This window comes from Phyllobates terribilis, unplaced genomic scaffold (assembly GCF_046119375.1).
Source record: "Phyllobates terribilis strain yellow unplaced genomic scaffold, ASM4611937v1 Scaffold_3__8_contigs__length_932513732, whole genome shotgun sequence".
Taxonomy (NCBI): Eukaryota; Metazoa; Chordata; class Amphibia; order Anura; family Dendrobatidae; genus Phyllobates; species Phyllobates terribilis.
The window spans coordinates 142,131,645-142,151,051 of NW_027362763.1; the positions used below are offsets into that span (position 1 = coordinate 142,131,645).

The following is a 19,407-nucleotide window of genomic DNA, read 5'->3' on the forward strand; positions in this document are numbered from 1 at the left end:
TGGTGAGGCGCCAGCTCCGGCGATGGTGAGGCGCCAGCTCCGGCGATGGTGAGGCGCCAGCTCGGTCATTGCAGGCTGTAAGCTTTCTTGAAGAGATGGGTTATCAGGTTCTGTCTGAAGGATCCAAATGGGGCAGATAATTGGATGTGCTGGGGCACAGATTTCCAGAGGATGGGGGATTTTCAGGAGAAGTCATGGAAGCGATTGGGTGAGGAACAAAAAAAAAGTGTGGAGGAGAGAACGAGGTCTTGGGAGGAACGGAGATTACGTGAGGGAAGATATCGGGAGATTAGTTCGGAGATGTATGGAGGAGAAATGTTAGGGATGGCTTTGTAGGTCATTGTTAGCAGTTTGAACTGGATATGCTGGGGAATGGGGAGCCTGAATGGGAAAAGTGATTAAAATATTTGTAAAATGCTGTGGAATTAATGGCGCTACATAAGCGAGTAAAAAAATAATGCCTTTATTATTTTTTTATCAATCCATGCTATATTGCTATATAAAAATAATAAAAATACAGTGACAACCCATTAATACTACTGATAGATTACTGGACAAGTCTAGCACAAAACCATTGGCTGAATGCCTCTCATTACATATGTGAGTTATGGGACTTTCCAGTGTTAACACGCTGAACGTGCCAGATTACATAATAAAACTCAATGAATTGGAAATTTACGGTAATAATCCAGGAAATACAAACAATACATTCCCAGTGTGTTCGCTTTCTTCCTCTGTGACTATGTATATGAGCGCCGGGCAATAGGACTACTGCCCTAACTTAATAAATACACCTTTTATGCAAGTGGAAAGCAGTGCTCAGTGAGTCCTCCTATTTGGAGACAGTGATGGGAGTCAGACCTCTACTAATCTAATCTAATCCATATTGCAAAACTTTATGATTAATTTCTGATAGACAGTCCATAATGGAAACAGCATGTTACATTACAAGCACAAGATGTAAATTGTCCCATTTATTACACTCCCCATTGAATTCTACATTCTGCGACTTTGACAAAAAAAAATGTTAGCAGAAAATGAGAATATTTTGAGAGAGCGCCTGTCGCTTGTAACCTCCGCAGGAGTTTATCTGCTCCAAGGAAGCAATAAAAGCCAAATGACTTTCTCTCTACATCTACAGTAGAATGAAAGTTACATTTACATGAAAAAGCAACAGCTTTACTGATAAATGACTCCGAGCGGTGCACGACTGGTGCCGTCAATGCAAACAGCCACCTAAAGTGAGATATGCAACATTACACAACGTTAATAAAGTGTCCACAGAACCGGACCCTAATGTGCGGATAGATGGTAGAAGGAAGGACTGTACCCAGAGAGATCGAATATAAAGAATTTCTATTTAATAAAAAAAAACGCAGGATATATTTTTAGATTTTATTATTATTTCCAATAATCTAGAATCTATGGCATATCATTTGGATGTTCCAGAAATGTCCAAAGAGGGAATTCCCATGTAGACTTCCATCACACATAACTCTTTGGTAGATCCAATAGGCCAGGGACTACACCCCCGATGAAAGGATCGAGTAACCTGGGCTAAATGGGTGAGATCACTCATCTTATATAAATAATAATAATAATATTTCTTTATTTCTAGAGCGCCAACATATTCTGCAGCACTTTACATTTTAGAGCGGACTTGTACAGACAGTAAGAGACATTACAGAATAACAATAATCCCATAAATCAACAGATACCAGGAGAGAGGACCCTGCTCGCAAGCTTACAATCTATGAGGAAATGGGGGAGACACGAAAGGTGGATGGTAACAACTGCTTGTATTGTAAGGTCCAACCAACAATGTAATAAATAGGGTAATCACATAATGCTAAATGAACCAGTCAACAACCCGTACGTGAGCAAGTACAGACACAGAAGGCTATTAAAGTACATGGGGGGGTGTGAACAGATGATACGAGGGTCCGGATTTGGAAGGAAATTTTGTATGGGAATAAAAACAGGGATAGTTAGATAAGTGAGGTGAGACGATAGGCCAGTCTAACGAAATGCAAGACAACAAATCTACAGCCACATATGACCGCCAAATAAGAAGAGATTCTGACAAATAATAAAAATATACATTTTATTTATATTGAAAAGTAAAAACATAATAAAATAGACAGGGAAATAAACCTCCAAAAAAAGGGGTTGGAAACACAGTATAATCCCATAAATAGCAATAAGATGAATTAATCAAAGCAGCGCTCATAGAAAAAAAGGGGGACCATTAGGTCATTAGTAGGGAAAAAAGATAAATCACAAGGCTGAAAAGATAAGATGTGTTCTGCATATCCCCTCGAAAGAAAGTAACCAAAGGACAGAACAATGGGAACTACTCAGCAGGGTACTGTGCAAGTGCAATAGGTTGAGTATTTCATGTGTTATTCACTGTATACAATAAACCATGAGACAAAGCTATCTGGCTAGAGTGGCTGGTCCATCTCAGGTCCATGAGCTACAGAATAAGACAACTGTGTCCTCCCCATACCCAAAGTCTAAAGAAATGCATTTTTAGGGCACGCTTAAAACTGTAGGTATTAGGGATTCATCGAAGAGTCCCAAGTAGTGCGTTCCAAAAAATTGGCGCAGCACGTAAGAAGTTTTGAAAAAGGGAGCAGGAGGGTCGGAATGAGGATGTTAATCTTAGGTCATTAACCGAATGGGAGGCACGGGTAGGGTGGTAAACAGATGAGGGAGGAGATGTAGAGGGGTGCTGAAGCATGGAGAGCTTTGTGGGTGAAGGTGATGAGTTTATATTGAACTCTGTAGCGGATGGGTAACCAGTGCAACGACTGGCACAGTGTGGAGGCATCGGTGTAGCAGTTGGCATAGATTGGAGAGGGGAACGTTTAGTAAGAGGGAGACCGATTAATAGAGAGTTGCAGTAGTCCACACGATAATGAATCAGAGCGACAGTAAAAGCTATTTCAGAGTCAAAGGTAAGAAAAGGTCGAATTCTAGAACTGTTTTTGAGGTGTAGATGACATGAGCGGGCGAGTGATTGGATGTGGGGAGAGAAAGAAAGATCTAAATCAAGTATGCCCCCCGAGACATCGGGCTTGTTGCTGGGGATTAATGGTGGAGCCACACACAGAGATGGAAAAATTGGGCATATATTGCACCTTATATTGAATGGGTTAATAGAAAATGTTTCGCCACTGCCAACTTCCTTCTCTTCCTATTCAGTTGGTTATATATGTTTTAAGTGTGGACTAATCGTGGTATTTATTTGAGATCTGATCTGACCACTGTGGGTTACTATGATCTATTGTCACACACTGTATACCTACCTGGTGCTTTTAGTACCTCCAATTGTTCCCTACACACCTTGGGAACCGAGACGGCATGATTTCATAGGTGTTAATTGCAGTCTACACACTATTATACAGGGTGGGCCATTTATATGGATACACCTAAATTAAATGGGAATGGTTGGCGATATCAACTTCCTGTTTGTGGCACATTAGTATATGGGAGGGGGAAAACTTTTCCAGATGGGTGGGGACCATAGCGGCCATTTTGGATCCAACTTTATTTTTTTCAATGGGAAGATGGTCATGTGACACATCAAACTTAATAAGAATTTCATAAGAAAAACAACGGTGTGCTTGGTTTTAACGTAACTTTATTCTTTCATGAGTTATTTACAAGTTTCTCTTTGTTTACAGCCATTGGCATGTTGCAGAGGTGAGGAGAAGATAGAAATTGTGTAGATGTCTGGTGAACGCAGTACCCGGGTCATTGCAGCAGATTTCAATGCAAGACACCCTACGAGACCACCCATCTCCCATGCTACAGTTAGCAAACTACCTGCCAAATTTCGTGAAACAGGTTCAGTGTTGGATTTGCCAAAATGTGGACGCAAGAAAACTGTCACTAATGAAGAAACATCAGTGGCTGTCCTAGCTTCATTCAGCAAGAGCCCACAGTGTAGAACTCGCCGCATGTCACTGGATAGTGACATAAGTCGAACATCCCTTTGGCGGATATTAGCTACTCACAAATCGCACCCTTACAAAATCCAGCTGCTGCAGCATCTCAACGAGGATGACCCAGATCGGCGCACTGAATTTGCAGAATGGGCAAAACAAAAATTGGAACAGGACCCTCAGTTTACACAGAACATTATGTTCAGTGATGAGGCAAACTTTTTTTGTGAATGGTGAAGTTAACAAACAAAACCACCGCTATTGGTCTGACACTAACCCACAGTGGATACATCCCTCCAAGACTGTTGGAATACAAGAAATTGATGGTATGGTGTGGTATATGGGGTACAAAGATAGTGGGGTCATTCTTCATCCATGGAAACCTCAATGCCACAGGATATCTGAATTTTCTACATGATGATGTGCTGCCCTCTTTATGCACTGAAGATGGTCACGCTCCCTGAATTTTTCCAACAAGATGGTGCACCACCACATTATGGGTGTCAGGTCCGAGCATTCCTACATGAACAGTTTCCTGGAAAGTGGATTGGTCATCGTGGGCCAGTTGAATGGCCACCAAGGTCTCCCGATCTGACCCCCTTAGACTTTTATCTTTGGGGTCATCTGAAGGCAATTGTCTATGCTGTGAAGATACAAGATGCGCAGCATCTGAAACAACGGATACTGGAAGCCTGTGCTAGCATTTCTTCTGCGGTGTTGCTATCAGTGTGTCAAGAGTGGGAGAAGAGGGTTGCATTGACAATCCAACACAATGGGCAGCACTTTGAGCACATTTTATAAGTGGTCATAAACTTGTAAATAACTCATAAAAGAATAAAGTTACGTTAAAAACAAGCACACTATTGTTTTTCTTATGAAATTCTCAATAAGTTTGATGTGTCACATGACCCTCTTCCCATTGAAAAAAATAAAGTTGAATCCAAAATGGCCGCCATGGTAACCACACATCTGGAAAAGTTTTCCCCTTCCCATATACTAATGTGCCACAAACAGGAAGTTGATATCACCAACCATTCCCATTTTATTTAGGTGTATCCATATAAATGGCCCACCCTTAACTTTAGGGGTCTGCTGTCGGGGGCACTTCAACCAGGAGACATCGTTTTACTTTCATTGCAATTTACATTTTAAATATAAATAAAGGTTATTTTTTATATATTTTTCTTATACCCCCTTGCTTTGTACATACTGAATGGTGGGAATCGATACTTATAAGGCTATGTGCCCACGATGCAGAAATGCTCCGGATTTTTTCCTGAGCGTTTCTGCATCTCCCTGGCAGAAAAAACGCATGCGGATTGTACATGTGTTTTTCCTGCCAGGGACATGCGGATGTGAAGCGTTATTCACATGCATTTCCGCTTGCGGGTTGACAAGCGCTTTCCAAGCGATTTTAGCATCACTTGAAAAAGTGCTTGACAACTTGGCCACACTATATAAATCCATGCAACCGACATGGATTTATATAGTGTGTGTAACATACCTGGCGGCGTCCTTGCATGGTGGTCCATCTCCCACTGTGCAAGAGGGCGCACTTGATCTCCTGTCCAGAATGTCTCTCTGGCTTCCCTCCATGCTGTCTGTTTGTGTCTGTTTCTGCTGCTTAAGGGCGGCGCCCGATCACTTCCTGCCTTTTGTACCTGCTGTGGGTCACACCCCTTGTGCGTCCTCAGCCTATTGCTGTCTGTCACTTGGTATATAGCTCAGCAGCTCCCTTCTATCCCTGCCTGAGCATAGTGTTTCCTTCAGTGTGTGCTTGCACTCTGAAGGTGCCAGGTCCCGTTCTTTGTTTCCTTGTCTGCCTTTCCTGGAGGCTGTATTTCCAGGCCTGTCTGAACTGAGTCCTTTCTGTGTTCTCTTGTCTGTCCTGTCTGAACACGCTCCTAGCCTGTTCCTCCTGCCTTCTAGGGGCCGATTACCTAGACCCGTTACTGTATCTTGTCTGACCTGTCTGAACACGCTCCTAGCCTGTTCCTCTCGCCTTTTAGTGGCCGATTTCCTAGACCCGCTCCTGTGTCTGGTCTGTCCTGTCTGAACACGCTCCTTGCCTGTTCGTTCCGCCTTCTAGTGGCCGATTTCCTAGACCCGCTCCTGTGTCTGGTCTGTCCTGTCTGAACACGCTCCTTGCCTGTTCGTTCCGCCTCTCTGGGGGCCGTATTCCCAGACCCGCTCCTGTATCCCTCTGCAGTGTCGGTCTCCTCCGTACACTCAGTTCCAGTCTGAACTCTCTCCTGTCCTTTACCTGTTTTGCCTCTATGTCCGTTCCCTTCCTTTTTCTGCAGAGTCTGAACTCGTACCTAACTCCTGCTTGTTGTCTCTGCAAGTACTGTGTGAGTATCTGGCTCTGTCTTTCCCTTCCTGTCTGTTCCGTGTGAACAGAGCCCTGTCCTCTCTGCTCAGCCTTGTCGGCACTCTAGCTGTGCTTGCCTGTAACCCTCTGCCTGTATTGTTCCTGAGTCCCGGTGTGTACTGGGTCCTATCCCGCCTGTGTTCCTACCTGCTAGTGCCTCCCTGTCTGCACTCTAGCTGTGCTTGCCTTTACCCCCCTGCCTGCATACCCGCCTGCCTGCATACCAGTCGTGCCTGCCTATACCCTCCAGTCTGTGTGCCAGCCTACCAGCCTGTTCCTGTATTCCCCTGTGTGGGTCAACAGCCGTGTCCGGGGTCTGTCCTGGAGTAGCACCTGGTCCCTCTGCTCGGTTCCTCCTTGGTGCACTGGCGTCGTATGCCGTCGTGCGACCCTGGTCGGATCGGGTGAATACTTAGTCACGCCCCTCCAGGCATTCACTCTCCGGCACGGTCCAGTGGAATCACTACCAATCCCACGCACACGCCGCTTAGCCCGGGCGTGTGCATAACAGTGTGACCTTAAAGAAAGGTAAAAAATAAAAAAAATAAATCTATACTTACCTTCCGTTGGCCCCCGGAGTCTTGCTTCGCTCTGTCCTGGCTTGCCGGCAGCTCGCGGTACACTGAAGGACCTGCAGTCACATGACTATGTTGTCAGCGCAGGTCCTTCAGTCCACCGCGAGCTGCCGGCAAGTGAAGACGAGCGCACTGGGTGCCATCAGAAGGTAAGTATAATACTTATTTTATTCTTTTTTTTACAGGTTCTATGGTACCCGAGTCCAGAGGAGAGTCTCCTCTCCTCCACACCTGGGTACCATCCGCACATTGAAACGCATGGTTTCCACATGTACAGATCCAGTGAAGCAGAATGCATGCGTTCCAATGCAAGTCAATGGCGGCGAAAACGCCGCGCTTCCGCAAAATAATTGGTAGTCCTGCGGATTTTTCCGCAATGATAATCTGCAGCGGAAATTTCCACAGCATGTGCACGGCAGATGAGGATTATCATTGGGGAATATGGCAGGCCTTCTACCAAGCGTTTAAGCGTTTCTGCAACGTTTTTGCCGCTGCGGAAACACTTAAAAAAACGCATCGTTGGCACAAAGCCTAAGAGTATTTCTGAGTATCACAAATTTACTATTGCTATTTATTCAGCCATCGAGCTCAGTTTTGTCCAGATGTTAATACCATAATACCAGAGTTTACAGTGAATGCAGCTGATGTCTTCTTATCAGAATTATGGGCTGTAGACATGGATCACATATAATCATAATGATTTATTATGGTTTTCAAATATGTCCATACACAATATTGTCTATCCATGATTTTTTGATCAGCTGTTCAGAAAAAAAAATTAGGTTGTTAACCCTGGGCAAGACCCTGGATCTGGCACCACGTCTGTACTCCAAGGCAGCCGCAGCAGAGCCCTGCAAACTTCCTATTACTTGCCGGCATCTTGGCTGTTCTTCTGATTAGTCGACCACAGCGGTATCATAACTTCGTCATGATGTCATAGGACATCAATATTAGAAGAGGCTCCCAGGATGCCGGCAAGTAGTAGGAAGTTTGCAGGACTCCGCTGCAGCTGACTTGGAGTACAGACGCGGTGGCGGATCAGGTCTTGACAATCATTGAGCTTAACTCCAGTTAGTTCAATGATAAGAAGCACAGATCTGGAGAGAATGAATGAGAATGATGATACTCTCTAACCCAGGGATGTCAAACTCAAATACACAGAGGGCCAAAATGAAAAACTTGGACAAAGTTGCGGGACAACCGGTATACAGTATAATGGGCCCCACACAGCCCTCCATGCAGTATAATGGCCCCGCATAGGGGTGGTGGGTCTGGTGTCATGTATGCTCTGCACCATTTGTCTTGTTTTTTTACATAAATTGTATGCTTCTGCTGGATCTACACGGATGAGGCCGTTGGATTAATTAAATCTTGACACTTCATTCCCCAGCGGTCCGGCTGTACAAGATCTCGGAGGTTCACCACATTACGGGGGCTCTGGCTCGCCGGCTTTCTGCAGACATATGGCCTTGTTTACCAGAGATCTGCACAGATGTTTAACCAAGCAGAAAGGATTTCAAAACTGAAGTCTTTAGATGATCTCATTTCTCATGTGCAGCTTTCAAAGGGATTTGGAGAGATGCTTCCCGCAACCACAAAATGACTGATAATTGGCAATCTCAGAAAGAAGCCACTGGCCTTTCCTGCACCACCAATAGTGATGTGGGCTGAATACCCTGAACAGCAGAGGAACGTCTCTGAACAGCTGTTTTCTCATAGAGTCCGCGGGTGAAACCAAAACAGCAAGTCGACTTCCGCAGTGGTTTGTGTCTGTCCTTGATCTCAACGTTACAGCAAGGCATGAATATAATCCTGGCTTGTTCTAGACACAACCTAAAAGTGCAACGCTTAAAAAGGAACCTGGCAGAGACTTTACCCCACCCCCATCTCCATCCCAAATCATGCCCAACTATTTTAATGCTACGATTTTTTCAGCCACATGAGTCACAGTTGCATAAGACCTGCACTGAAGCCCATGGCAAGTGAACCGCATGCAAAATTCACTGTGAGAAGTGAGCCGTTGGTTGACAGTCTAAGGAGGTGGACTTGTGGAGGCTCTTAAATTATAGGGTTAAGGTCCCCACACAAATTAGGTAGTCATTTGGATGACAGTCATCTCTCCCGACACCCCCCCCCCCCCGTGACCAGGAATGCTATCGCCTGAGAGCCTCCTATGAGGTAGAAGTAGGGACCCACTGTAATGCACACGCCCGGGCTGACTGGCGTGTGCGTGTTTAGTGGTTCCACTGTGCCATGAACCGGAGAGTGCACGACGGCATACGACGCCAGTGCACCAGGGAGGAACCGAGTAGAGGGACCAGGGTCTACTCCAGGTCAGACTCCGGACAAGGCTGTTGACCCACACCGGGGAATACAGGAACAGGCAGGCTAGAGTGCAGGCTGGGTAGGGTCCAGTACAGACTGGGAGACGGGTTCAGAGCCGCAGATGCGGTAATCAAGCAGAGCAAAGCGAAACCGCAGACGCGGTGGACAAGGCCGAGCAGAGCAAAACAGCAGACGCGGTAGACAAGGCTGAGCAGAGCGAAACCGCAGACGCGGTGGACAGGGCAGAGCAGAGCGAAACCGCAGACGCGGTGGACAAGGCTGAGCAGAGCGAAACCGCAGACGCGGTGGACAAGGCTGAGCAGAGCGAAACCGCAGACGCGGTGGACAAGGCTGAGCAGAGCGAAACCGCAGACGCGGTGGACAAGGCTGAGCAGAGCGAAACCGCAGACGCGGTGGACAAGGCTGAGCAGAGCGAAACCGCAGACGCGGTGGACAAGGCTGAGCAGAGCGAAACCGCAGACGCGGTGGACAAGGCTGAGCAGAGCGAAACCGCAGACGCGGTGGACAAGGCTGAGCAGAGCGAAACCGCAGACGCGGTGGACAAGGCTGAGCAGAGCGAAACCGCAGACGCGGTGGACAAGGCTGAGCAGAGCGAAACCGCAGACGCGGTGGACAAGGCTGAGCAGGCAGGAACTGCCGAAGCGGTAAGTAAGACTGGACAGAGATAAATCGCCGAAGCAGTAAACAAAGACAAAGCAAAGGGGACAGGGCTCTGTTCACACGGAACAGACTGGAAAAGAAAGGCAGAACCAGATACACACAAGGTACATGCAAAGAAGTAGCGAAAGGACTCCAACTCACAAACGGAAGTACAATGACAATGAGTAGAAGTTAGGTGCAGGTTCAGACTCTACAGAAAAAGAGAACAAACGGACATAAAGACAAAACAGGTAAGAAGCTAGGAGACAGTTCAGACAAGAACAGTTACTGCAACAAAATGCAAGAACGAGCCTAGGTAAAGCCAAGTGCTGGTTCAGACACTGCAGAAAAAGGGAGCAAACGGACATAAAGACAAAACAGATAAGAAACTAGGAGACAGTTCAGACAAGAACAGTTACTGCAACAAAATGCAAGAACGAGCCTAGGTAAAGCCAAGTGCTGGTTCAGACACTGCAGAAAAAGGAAACAAACGGACATAAAGATAAAACAGGTAGGAAGCTAGGAGATAGTTCAGACAGGAACAGTATTACAACAAATACAGGAGCGAGTCTGGGTATGCGGCCCCCAGAGGGCGAGACGAACAGGCTAGGAGCGTGTTCAGACAGGCCTGGAAATACAGCCTCCAGGAAGGCAGAGAGACAGCTGGCTAGAGTGCACAGACAGGACACAGTTCAGACACGGGAACTGATACCGTAAGGCAGGAAACATAGACAGGACCTGGCATGTCAGCGACCAGAAGCCAACTGACAGAACAAGATGCTCAGGCATGGATTCCAAGAAGCAGCTGGTTTAAATACCAGGTGACAGACAGCAATAGGCTGTGGACGCATTAGGGGTGTGTCTGCAGCAGCTACAAGAATCAGGAAGTTCGGCGGGCGTCGCCCTAAACAGCAAGAGCAAAGCAAAGCAGACAACATGAAAAGAAGCCAAAGTGGCAGTCTGGACTGGAGATCAAATGCGCGCTCCTGCACAGTGGGAGATGGACCACTATGCAAGGACGCCGCCAGGTATGTTACAGTACCCCCCCCCCCCTTACGCCCCCTCTTCTTCAGGCCTGCCAGAATCTTCCGCAGGGAATTTGAGGGCCAATCCTTCTCTTCAAGGAGATTACTTCTACTGTCCACAGGAAGAGACAAAACTGGTCTCATCTGGGTAGCTAGGATGCTACCTCCTATCCAGCCATCCTCAGCACCAGACGAAAAGGGTGGAGTACCAGGAATAGCACACAAGGAAGTCTCTCTCCACTCATTATCAGGTAGCACCCCAGAGGGTTCAGGAGACAACTGGAAGTCCTCCGCCGGGTTGGAGGGGTGCAGAGACTCAGGGGTAACCTCTGCTTCAGAGTACACTAGGTCAGACTCACTGGACGAAGCGGGCGAGGTATCAGGTACAGAGTATAGGAAAGTCTCTGTCCATTCGCTACCAGGTAGCACCCGGAAGGGTTCAGGAGGCAACTGGAGGTCCTCCGCCTGGTCGGAGGGGTGTAGAGACTCGGGGGTAACCTCTGCTTCCGAGTAAACTAGGTCGGACTCACCGGACGAAGCGAGCGAGGTATCAGGTACCGGGTGCAGGAAGTCCTCCTGTGTGGATTCTGGGTGGGCAGCAGTCTCTTCGGGCAGGAGAACTGGTGCGCTACCCACGCACATTACCCGTCGGGGCTGCTCCGGGATACTGGGAAGTGAAGCTTCAGCAGGGACTTCAAGGTTGGGGTCAGGAGGTCTTTGGGAGGACAGACCCTGGCGTGACGGCTTGCCTCTACGCCTAGCACGTCTGGACTGCCTCTTGAGGTTGGAAGAAGTATTCCGGAGAGCGTAGTCATCCTGTGTGGATACTGGGTGGGCAGTAGTCTCTTCGGGCAGGAGGACTAGTGCGCTACCCACACACATTACCCATCGGGGCTGCTCTGGGATATTGGGAAGTGAAGCTTCAGCAGGGGCTTCTGGGTTAGGGTCATCAAAGACCATTAGAAAGGCCACCAGGAAGGCCTGCAGGTCCAGGACGATAGGATCCTGTGCGTCCCATAGGGGGGTGATCCATTTCAAAGGCATCACCCGCTAGGTAAGACATCATGAATCCCACCTTAACCCGATCGGTGGGAAAATAAAGGAGGGTAGAACTTGAAGTGTAGCATGCATTGCTCCACAAATGCACGACTCAGTCTTGGATCCCCATAGTACCGTGGCAGATCCGCAGGAACGAGTGCTGATAGATCCATCTGGATGGGTGCGTAATTTGCCTGGAACTCAGCTGGTAGCAAAAAAATAAATAAATAAATTTCTTATAGATGCACGTATTCGTTGAAAAACGTCTCAGAGAGCGAAGGCCGTGGGGCTCAACGGGAACCATGGCCTGAGCATGCTGTAATGCACACGCCCGGACTGACTGGCATGTGCGTGTTTAGTGTTTCCACTGTGCTATGAACCGGAGAGTGCCTGGAGGGGCGTAACCAAGTATCTGCTCGATCCGACCAAGGTCGCACGACGGCATACGACGCCAGTGCACCAGGGAGGAACCGAGCAGTGGGACCAGGGTCTACTCCAGGTCAGACTCCGGACACGGCTGTTGACCCACACCGGGGAATACAGGAACAGGCAGGCTAGAGTGCAGGCTGGGTAGGGTCTAGTACAGACTGGGAGACGGGTTCAGAGCCGCAGATGCGGTAATCAATCAGAGCAAAGCGAAACCGCAGACGCGGTGGACAAGGCCGGCAGAGCAAAACCGCAGACGCGGTGGACAAGGCTGAGCAGAGCGAAACCGCAGACACGGTGGACAAGGCCGAGCAGAGCGAAACCGCAGACGCGGTAGACAAGGCTGAGCAGAGTGAAACCGCAGACGAGGTAGACAAGGCTGAGCAGAGCGAAACCGTAGACGCGGTGGACAAGGCTGAGCAGAGCGAAACCGTAGACGCGGTGGACAAGGCTGAGCAGGCAGGAACCGCCGAAGCGGTAAGTAAGACTGGACAGAGATAAATCGCCGAAGCGGTAAACAAAGACAAAGCAAAGGGGACAGGGCTCTGTTCACACGGAACAGACTGGAAAAAAAAGGCAGAACCAGATACACACAAGGTACTTGCAAAGAAGTAGCGAAAGGACTCCAACTCACAAACGGAAGTACAATGACAACGAGTAGAAGTTAGGTGCAGGTTCAGACTCTACAGAAAAAGGGAACAAACGGACATAAAGACAAAACAGGTAAGAAGCTAGGAGACAGTTCAGACAGGAACAGTTACTGCAACAAAATGCAAGAACGAGCCTAGGTAAAGCCAAGTGCTGGTTCAGACACTGCAGAAAAAGGAAACAAACGGACAAAGATAAAACAGGTAGGAAGCTAGGAGACCGTTCAGACAGGAACAGTACTACAACAAATACAGGAGCGAGTCTGGGTATGCGGCCCCCAAATGCGCGCTCCTGCACAGTGGGAGATGGACCACTATGCAAGGACGCCGCCAGGTATGTTACACTCACCGACGCAAGCGCCTATTTCAGCTGGATGTGTATCCAAGGATGGGGGACATTATACAAGGAAGTGGTCCAGTATGGGGGACATTATACCAGGAAGGAGCCCAAGGGTGGAGGACAATATATTCTATTATAATATATTACATTATACGTGGATGGGGGACATTATACCAGGATGGGGAATAGTATTACAGGAAGGTGCAAGGATGGGAACATGGAGGGTGAACACATATGTCTTTATAGGATCTAGAATGCTTCAAGGGCCCATACATCTGACCAACACGCACGTGAGGGCTCAGGCCCAAATTATGCACAAGGGCCCAACGGACTCTACTTCCACCACTGGGAAGAAGGGAGAGGAGAAGGATCGCCTGTTGGAATTCCAATATTTCTCTTCCATAACATCAACTGTCTGGAGGACCCCAAACACAACAGACTGTCAGCCAATCTCCTGATATCAGAGGGTTCGACTGACTTTACGCTAATGTGTATGAGTGTCTTATATTAGCAAGTTATCACATATCCTGTGTATAGGTGAAGACCTACTAAAAAGGGAATACCCTTAATAGGGTTTTGTGGTGTCGCTCACTCCTGCTCCAGGATACAATGCTGCTCACCATTATTGGCACCCTTTCATTTTTTTCATAGACTGTACAATATCTTCAGAAATAAATGGAAATGTACCAAAGTTATATCATCCAGATTTTTAATTAGTGGTTTAAAGTAATACAACAATAAAACATTGTTTTTCAAGTTTTATTTGCAATTTCAAAGAAGAAACAGAATAAACAGCATGTGCAGCAATAAGGGCGCCCCTAATTAATACTTTGTTGCACACCCGTTAGCAATGCTAATAACCTCCAAAGATTTCTTGCACTCCTCAGCTGGAATTTTCTCACTCTTCCTTTGCATTTTGTCCCAATTGCAGATTTCAGCTCACCCCAAAGATTTTCAATGGGATTGAGGTCAGGACTCATTGCTGGCCATTTTAAAACAGCACATTTTTTCTTTTTCAACCATTCCTGTGTATTTTTGAATGTGTGCTTTGGGTCATTGTCTTGCTGGAGGACCCATGATCTCCGACTGAAACCAAGTTTTCAAAACTAGGTAAGACATTTTGCTCTAAAATCTCTTGATAATTCTCTGATTTCATAATTTCTGGAATACGATCAAAGCCTCCAGTACCAGACGCAGCAAAGCAACCCCACAGCATTATGGATCCTCCACCATGCTTAACTGTTAGTGAGGTGTTCTTTTCCTTAGAAGCTTCATTGCGCCGTCGGTAAACAAACTGTTGCTTTGCATTGTCAAAAAGCTCTATTTTTGTTTCATCTGTGCACAGAACATTTTCTCAGAAGGATTGTGGTTTGTCAAGGTACTCTTTGGCAAAGATCAGTTCTTCCTTTTTTTTAAATCTTTTCTTCGGGAATGCTTTCTTCCTTGGCCTTCGCCTATAAATCTATGCTTGGTTTAGTGTGTTGTGTATGGTACTTGACACCATGACCCCAGACTGTTGCAGGTTGGCCTTCAGATGTTTGACGTGGTGTTTTTTTCCACCATTCGCACCAACCTTCGATGGCATCTTTTGTCAATTTTCCTCTCACCCCACCAATCCACGTCCAGGGAAGCTCGACGGTTCCAAGCTTGGCAAACTTCTTAATACCATTGCGCACTCTTGAAACTGGGATACCAAGGTCTTTGGAGATGACCTTATACTAATTTTTTTCAGGAGATATTCCAAATTATGTACTTAAACCTCAAGAGTGCCAATAACGAAGAGCAGGACTGTACGCACATGGTTGGCAGGTATTGTTCATGCGTCCTATTACAATGAATGGGACAGGTACTTGGATGACCACGCACACATCCCGGCAGGCACCAGTCACTGCTTCATCATCAGTGCCGTTCACCTTGACGTGGACTTGAGTGGCAAAGGAGAAACCCTTTAAGCTACGTGAACTGAATCGAAGTGGAATCATTGGTTCCTTTGTAGGAAATCCATCATAGGATTGCGCTTTTCTTGACAGCAATATCTGTTGAATTGGCGGACATGGAAGCAAAACCCACTGCACCCATGTTAAGTCAATAAGGTTCATCAGAAGTCACCATGTTTTTATGACAGAAAACCTGATGCAAATGTGAACACAACTTTGTAGGTACTGCCTGGCTTTACATTAATCTTTCACGGACTTTTTGCAGAATATTCCTACATAAAATACCTAAAAACAAACATCTGTTAGTTCCGGTCCTCAAGTCGTCTTACATTAAGTTATTAACAGTTCTTTCCAACCCCTTTTTACAGCTGTCCTCGGCCTCGCACACTCCACATCTTGCTTACTCAGGTAAATCTGTAGCTTTTAACATCGACAAATGCACTTCACAACATCAAATAGGTTTCAGACATATTTCAATAAGCGCCCACCTCCCTCCCGTCTGCTTCACCGCAGGAATCCAGCGCTGGGCACTCAATCCGATGTAAATTACAGTTTGCACCTGTCAGTGACTACCCTGCTTGCCAATTACAACAAACCAAACAAGAGAGGCCGGGGATCAAAACCACAGGGACCAGGGCTTTATAGCCTGGAAGCAGTCAGTTGGCCGGAGCTACAACTACACAGACAGGTCTCCGTAACATTAACCGTGTAGTGAGGGATTAACACAGGCGAGTTCTCACACAAAAACAATACGTGTCAATTAACTAGAATCGGAATGGAAAAAGTTATACGCTGCATGGAATCTTATTTTGGGGTTTGGGGCTTCAGCGCTGCATTCTTTTTAAAGTAACTAAACACAAAACTTTTTTTTTCTATATTCGTGACCAAAAGTTTGGAGACCGACACAAATTTTTGCTTTTCAAACCGTTTGCGGCCTCAGTGTTTCTAGATCTTTTAGTCAGATGTTTCTCCGGTTACTGAAGAACGATTGTAAGTGTTTCATACGTTTTACAATTTTTTTTGACAAATGCATCAAGTTTATGCAAAGACTCGATATTTACAGCGTTGACCCTCAGGCCTGAGTCGCATAGCGTTTGTCTTTACATTCAGTGGCTCCGTCAGGGCTTACGTCTGAACCCCTGCAAAACAGGATTGGGGCGGATGCGCCGACGGGGCCATTCACTATTGTGATGCAGATGGTGTCACCGCGCGCGCTGTCATATACGCCTAATGGGGTCGGACAGCAAGATGCGGTCAATTACGTCTAGTTGCCCGCCTCAAAAAGGTGTATACAGTAAAAAATGATGCATGACAGTGCACATGGTGACTCCATCTGCAACACTATAGTAAATGGCCATGTCGGCGCATACGCCCGAATCCTGTTTTGAGGGGGGTTTGGCCACAAGCCCCGATGGAGCCACTGAATGTAGTGGCAAACACTATGTGAACCCAGCCTTATTTTTAAAGGCTTCTGCCCTTCTCCCTGACAGCTGGATATCAGCCTTTGGACTCAATTCTGACTGATGACAACCAATTCTTGTTAATCAGTGCTTGGAGTTTATCACAATTTCTGTGGTTTTGTTTGTCCTCCCGCTTTTTGAGGATTGACCACAAGTTCTCACACGATTGAGCAGCAGGTTAACAAACTCTGCTCTAGTTAATCCCAAAGCTGTTGGATGGGGCTGAGGTTGGGACTCTGTGTGGTCATGTTCTTCCACACCAAACAATCCCCACCATGGCTTTATGGACCTTCCCCAAACTGTTCCCACAAAGTTAGGAACTGCAATTATGCAAAATGGCCGGCACACTGACGACAGGCAGGTAATGTTCTCCTGGCATTCACCAAACCCAGGTTCATCCATCAGACATCAGATAGAGAGGTGTGATCTGTCACTGAACACGTCTTCTCCAGAGTCCAGTGGTGGCTGTTTTACACCACTCCATCCGATGCTCGCCTTTGTGCTTGGTGATGTCAGGCTGCATGCAGCTGCTCGGCCATGAAGCTCCAGGTGGGGGCGCAGTGTTTGTGCTAATGTTAATCCCAGAAGAGGTCTGAACTCTTCTGGAGTCAGCAGAACGTTAGTGGCTTTTCCGCTCTCTGCTCCTCAGCACTTGGCCCCCAGCTCTGTAATGTTATGGGGTCTCCACTTCGTGGCTGAGTTGCTGCGGTTCCTTCCACTTCTCAATAATATCACTCACAGGTGATGGGGGAAGATTTAGGAGGGAAAAAAATGTCAACAACGGACTTGTTACCACAGTGGTTCCTATTACAGGAGTGCACTGGTATCAGTGAGCTCTGCACCACCGGGTATCAGTGAGCTCTGCACCACCGGGTATCAGTGAGCTCTGCACCACCGGGTATCAGTGAGCTCTGCACCACCGGGTATCAGTGAGCTCTGCACCACCGGGTATCAGTGAGCTCTGCACCACCAGCCATTCTGTCACGTAGTAAATTCAGACGGCAATATGGGGGCCGGGAGTTATACACTGCAGGCATAGGGACCGAATTCCGTGAATAAGACGTGTGTCCCAATACTTTTCTCCATATAATGTATTCGTATTATACATTATTCACACATACATCACACCATAAAATTATAGACAATGACACGCCGGCGCTCACATTCTAGCAATTCTTCAGCTCGGTTTCCTTTAGCACTTTCCGCAGATGAAATGAAATCCCGCACTTCCAGCCATTCCTTATATTGGTGGATGCTTTACAAGCTGAATAGGATGAAGGGACGCAGCAGTCGAGCGCTCACATGCCGTGTTATTCCAGTAAACCCTGCCGAGCGCCAGTCTACACATTTAGAAAGCAGAGCACATGTCAAGTGAAAGAGAGCCAGGCCGTCCGCAGCCATTACTGTAAACAGCATCCCTCGGCTTTATTACTGTGTGTGTAAAGAGTAAGTGGTGGGACGTGTCCTCCGTACTGGCAGGAATCCGGCAGCAGACGTCTGTATGTATAATGCATGCACCCACACAGCTGCTCAATGACTACGCATAGGCTTGAAATTTATAGTAGAAGATACGTTAGAAATATAATGAAAAAAATAAATACATGAAAATCTAACTGGCTGTTAATAATATACTTACACTATTTTTTAAAAGTCCAGAGACAAATGACAGTGAAAAAAATATTTGTTGAAAAAGTTCGAAATTCTTTACCAAAATCTGCATAGCAATTAGCGACAAAATCTGCTTGTAACACGCTGATTTGTATGCAGATTTTGGTGTTGATCTTCATCTTTATGCTTATTCTCGTGCTAATTTTACACTATGTCAAAATTATGTACAGAGAAATGAATGTTCATGACGTGATAAAAAAAGTCTCTGTGCGATCTCATACAGATGACGGGTCAACATGTTCAATGATATTCTAGAATTAAATTTATCAGAATAAAATATATTAGATTTAATAAACAGATCCCTTACCAAATTCTTAAAAAGTGCAGTGAGTTCCTTTGTGAATACGGAGAATTTCAGGAAAGCCGTTCCTAAATCCGGGTCATCTCTACATACACAGCTACTTCCAAATTTTTCCAGTGCTTGGGTATACTGCTCCTCATTCTCTACATGGGCTTTAAAGAGGGAAAAAAACAATCATTATCAGTGAATAGAGTTAGAGATGAAGTAATCAAGAATGGCGCACACAACCCAAAAGGGGTCCTGAAGACTATGGTCTTGGCCCATTTGCAAAATGGATACCACATGGACCAATGCAAGGAAATGAACAAAAACGGTTTTGTTTTTTTTACAGATCCATTGCAACGATTAGATAGGAAACTGAATTTAGCATTTTTTTATTATTTTTTTTAAATAGCATTTGCAAAAATTGGATGTCATATGGAAATAAAAAAACATCCATAATACACATGTACGTTCAAAATAAGACATATATATATATTATATATAGCGCTGCAGCCAATGACGAAGCATAGCAGCTCGCTGATTGGTGCGCTGTCCAATATCGGACCTGGGGAGGGTGAATAAAGCGCTTTTCTTTCTTTTTTTAAAGCTGAGGAACAAAAGGTTTTTCAACACCGAAAAAACCTTTAACATATACCATTCTAAAAGGTGTACTAGAGTATTTGAAAAGGATTTAGAAAACTA

The 19,407-nt window shown here is 46.3% G+C and overlaps 1 protein-coding gene across 4 annotated transcripts in view; it reads right to left on the reverse strand.

Moving 5' to 3' along the window:
- The window catches only part of ASAP2 (ArfGAP with SH3 domain, ankyrin repeat and PH domain 2), a 238,801-nt gene that overhangs the window by 148,527 nt on the left and 70,867 nt on the right, over nt 1-19,407 (reverse strand). For all 4 annotated transcript variants that reach the window (XM_073674184.1, XM_073674180.1, XM_073674182.1 and 1 more), the window contains one exon: nt 18,730-18,875. Coding sequence is in view for 3 of the 4 variants with exons in the window: in XM_073674180.1 (XP_073530281.1) it covers nt 18,730-18,875 (146 nt within the window). In the remaining variant the exon portion in view is untranslated. The remainder of the gene's footprint in view (nt 1-18,729; nt 18,876-19,407) is intronic.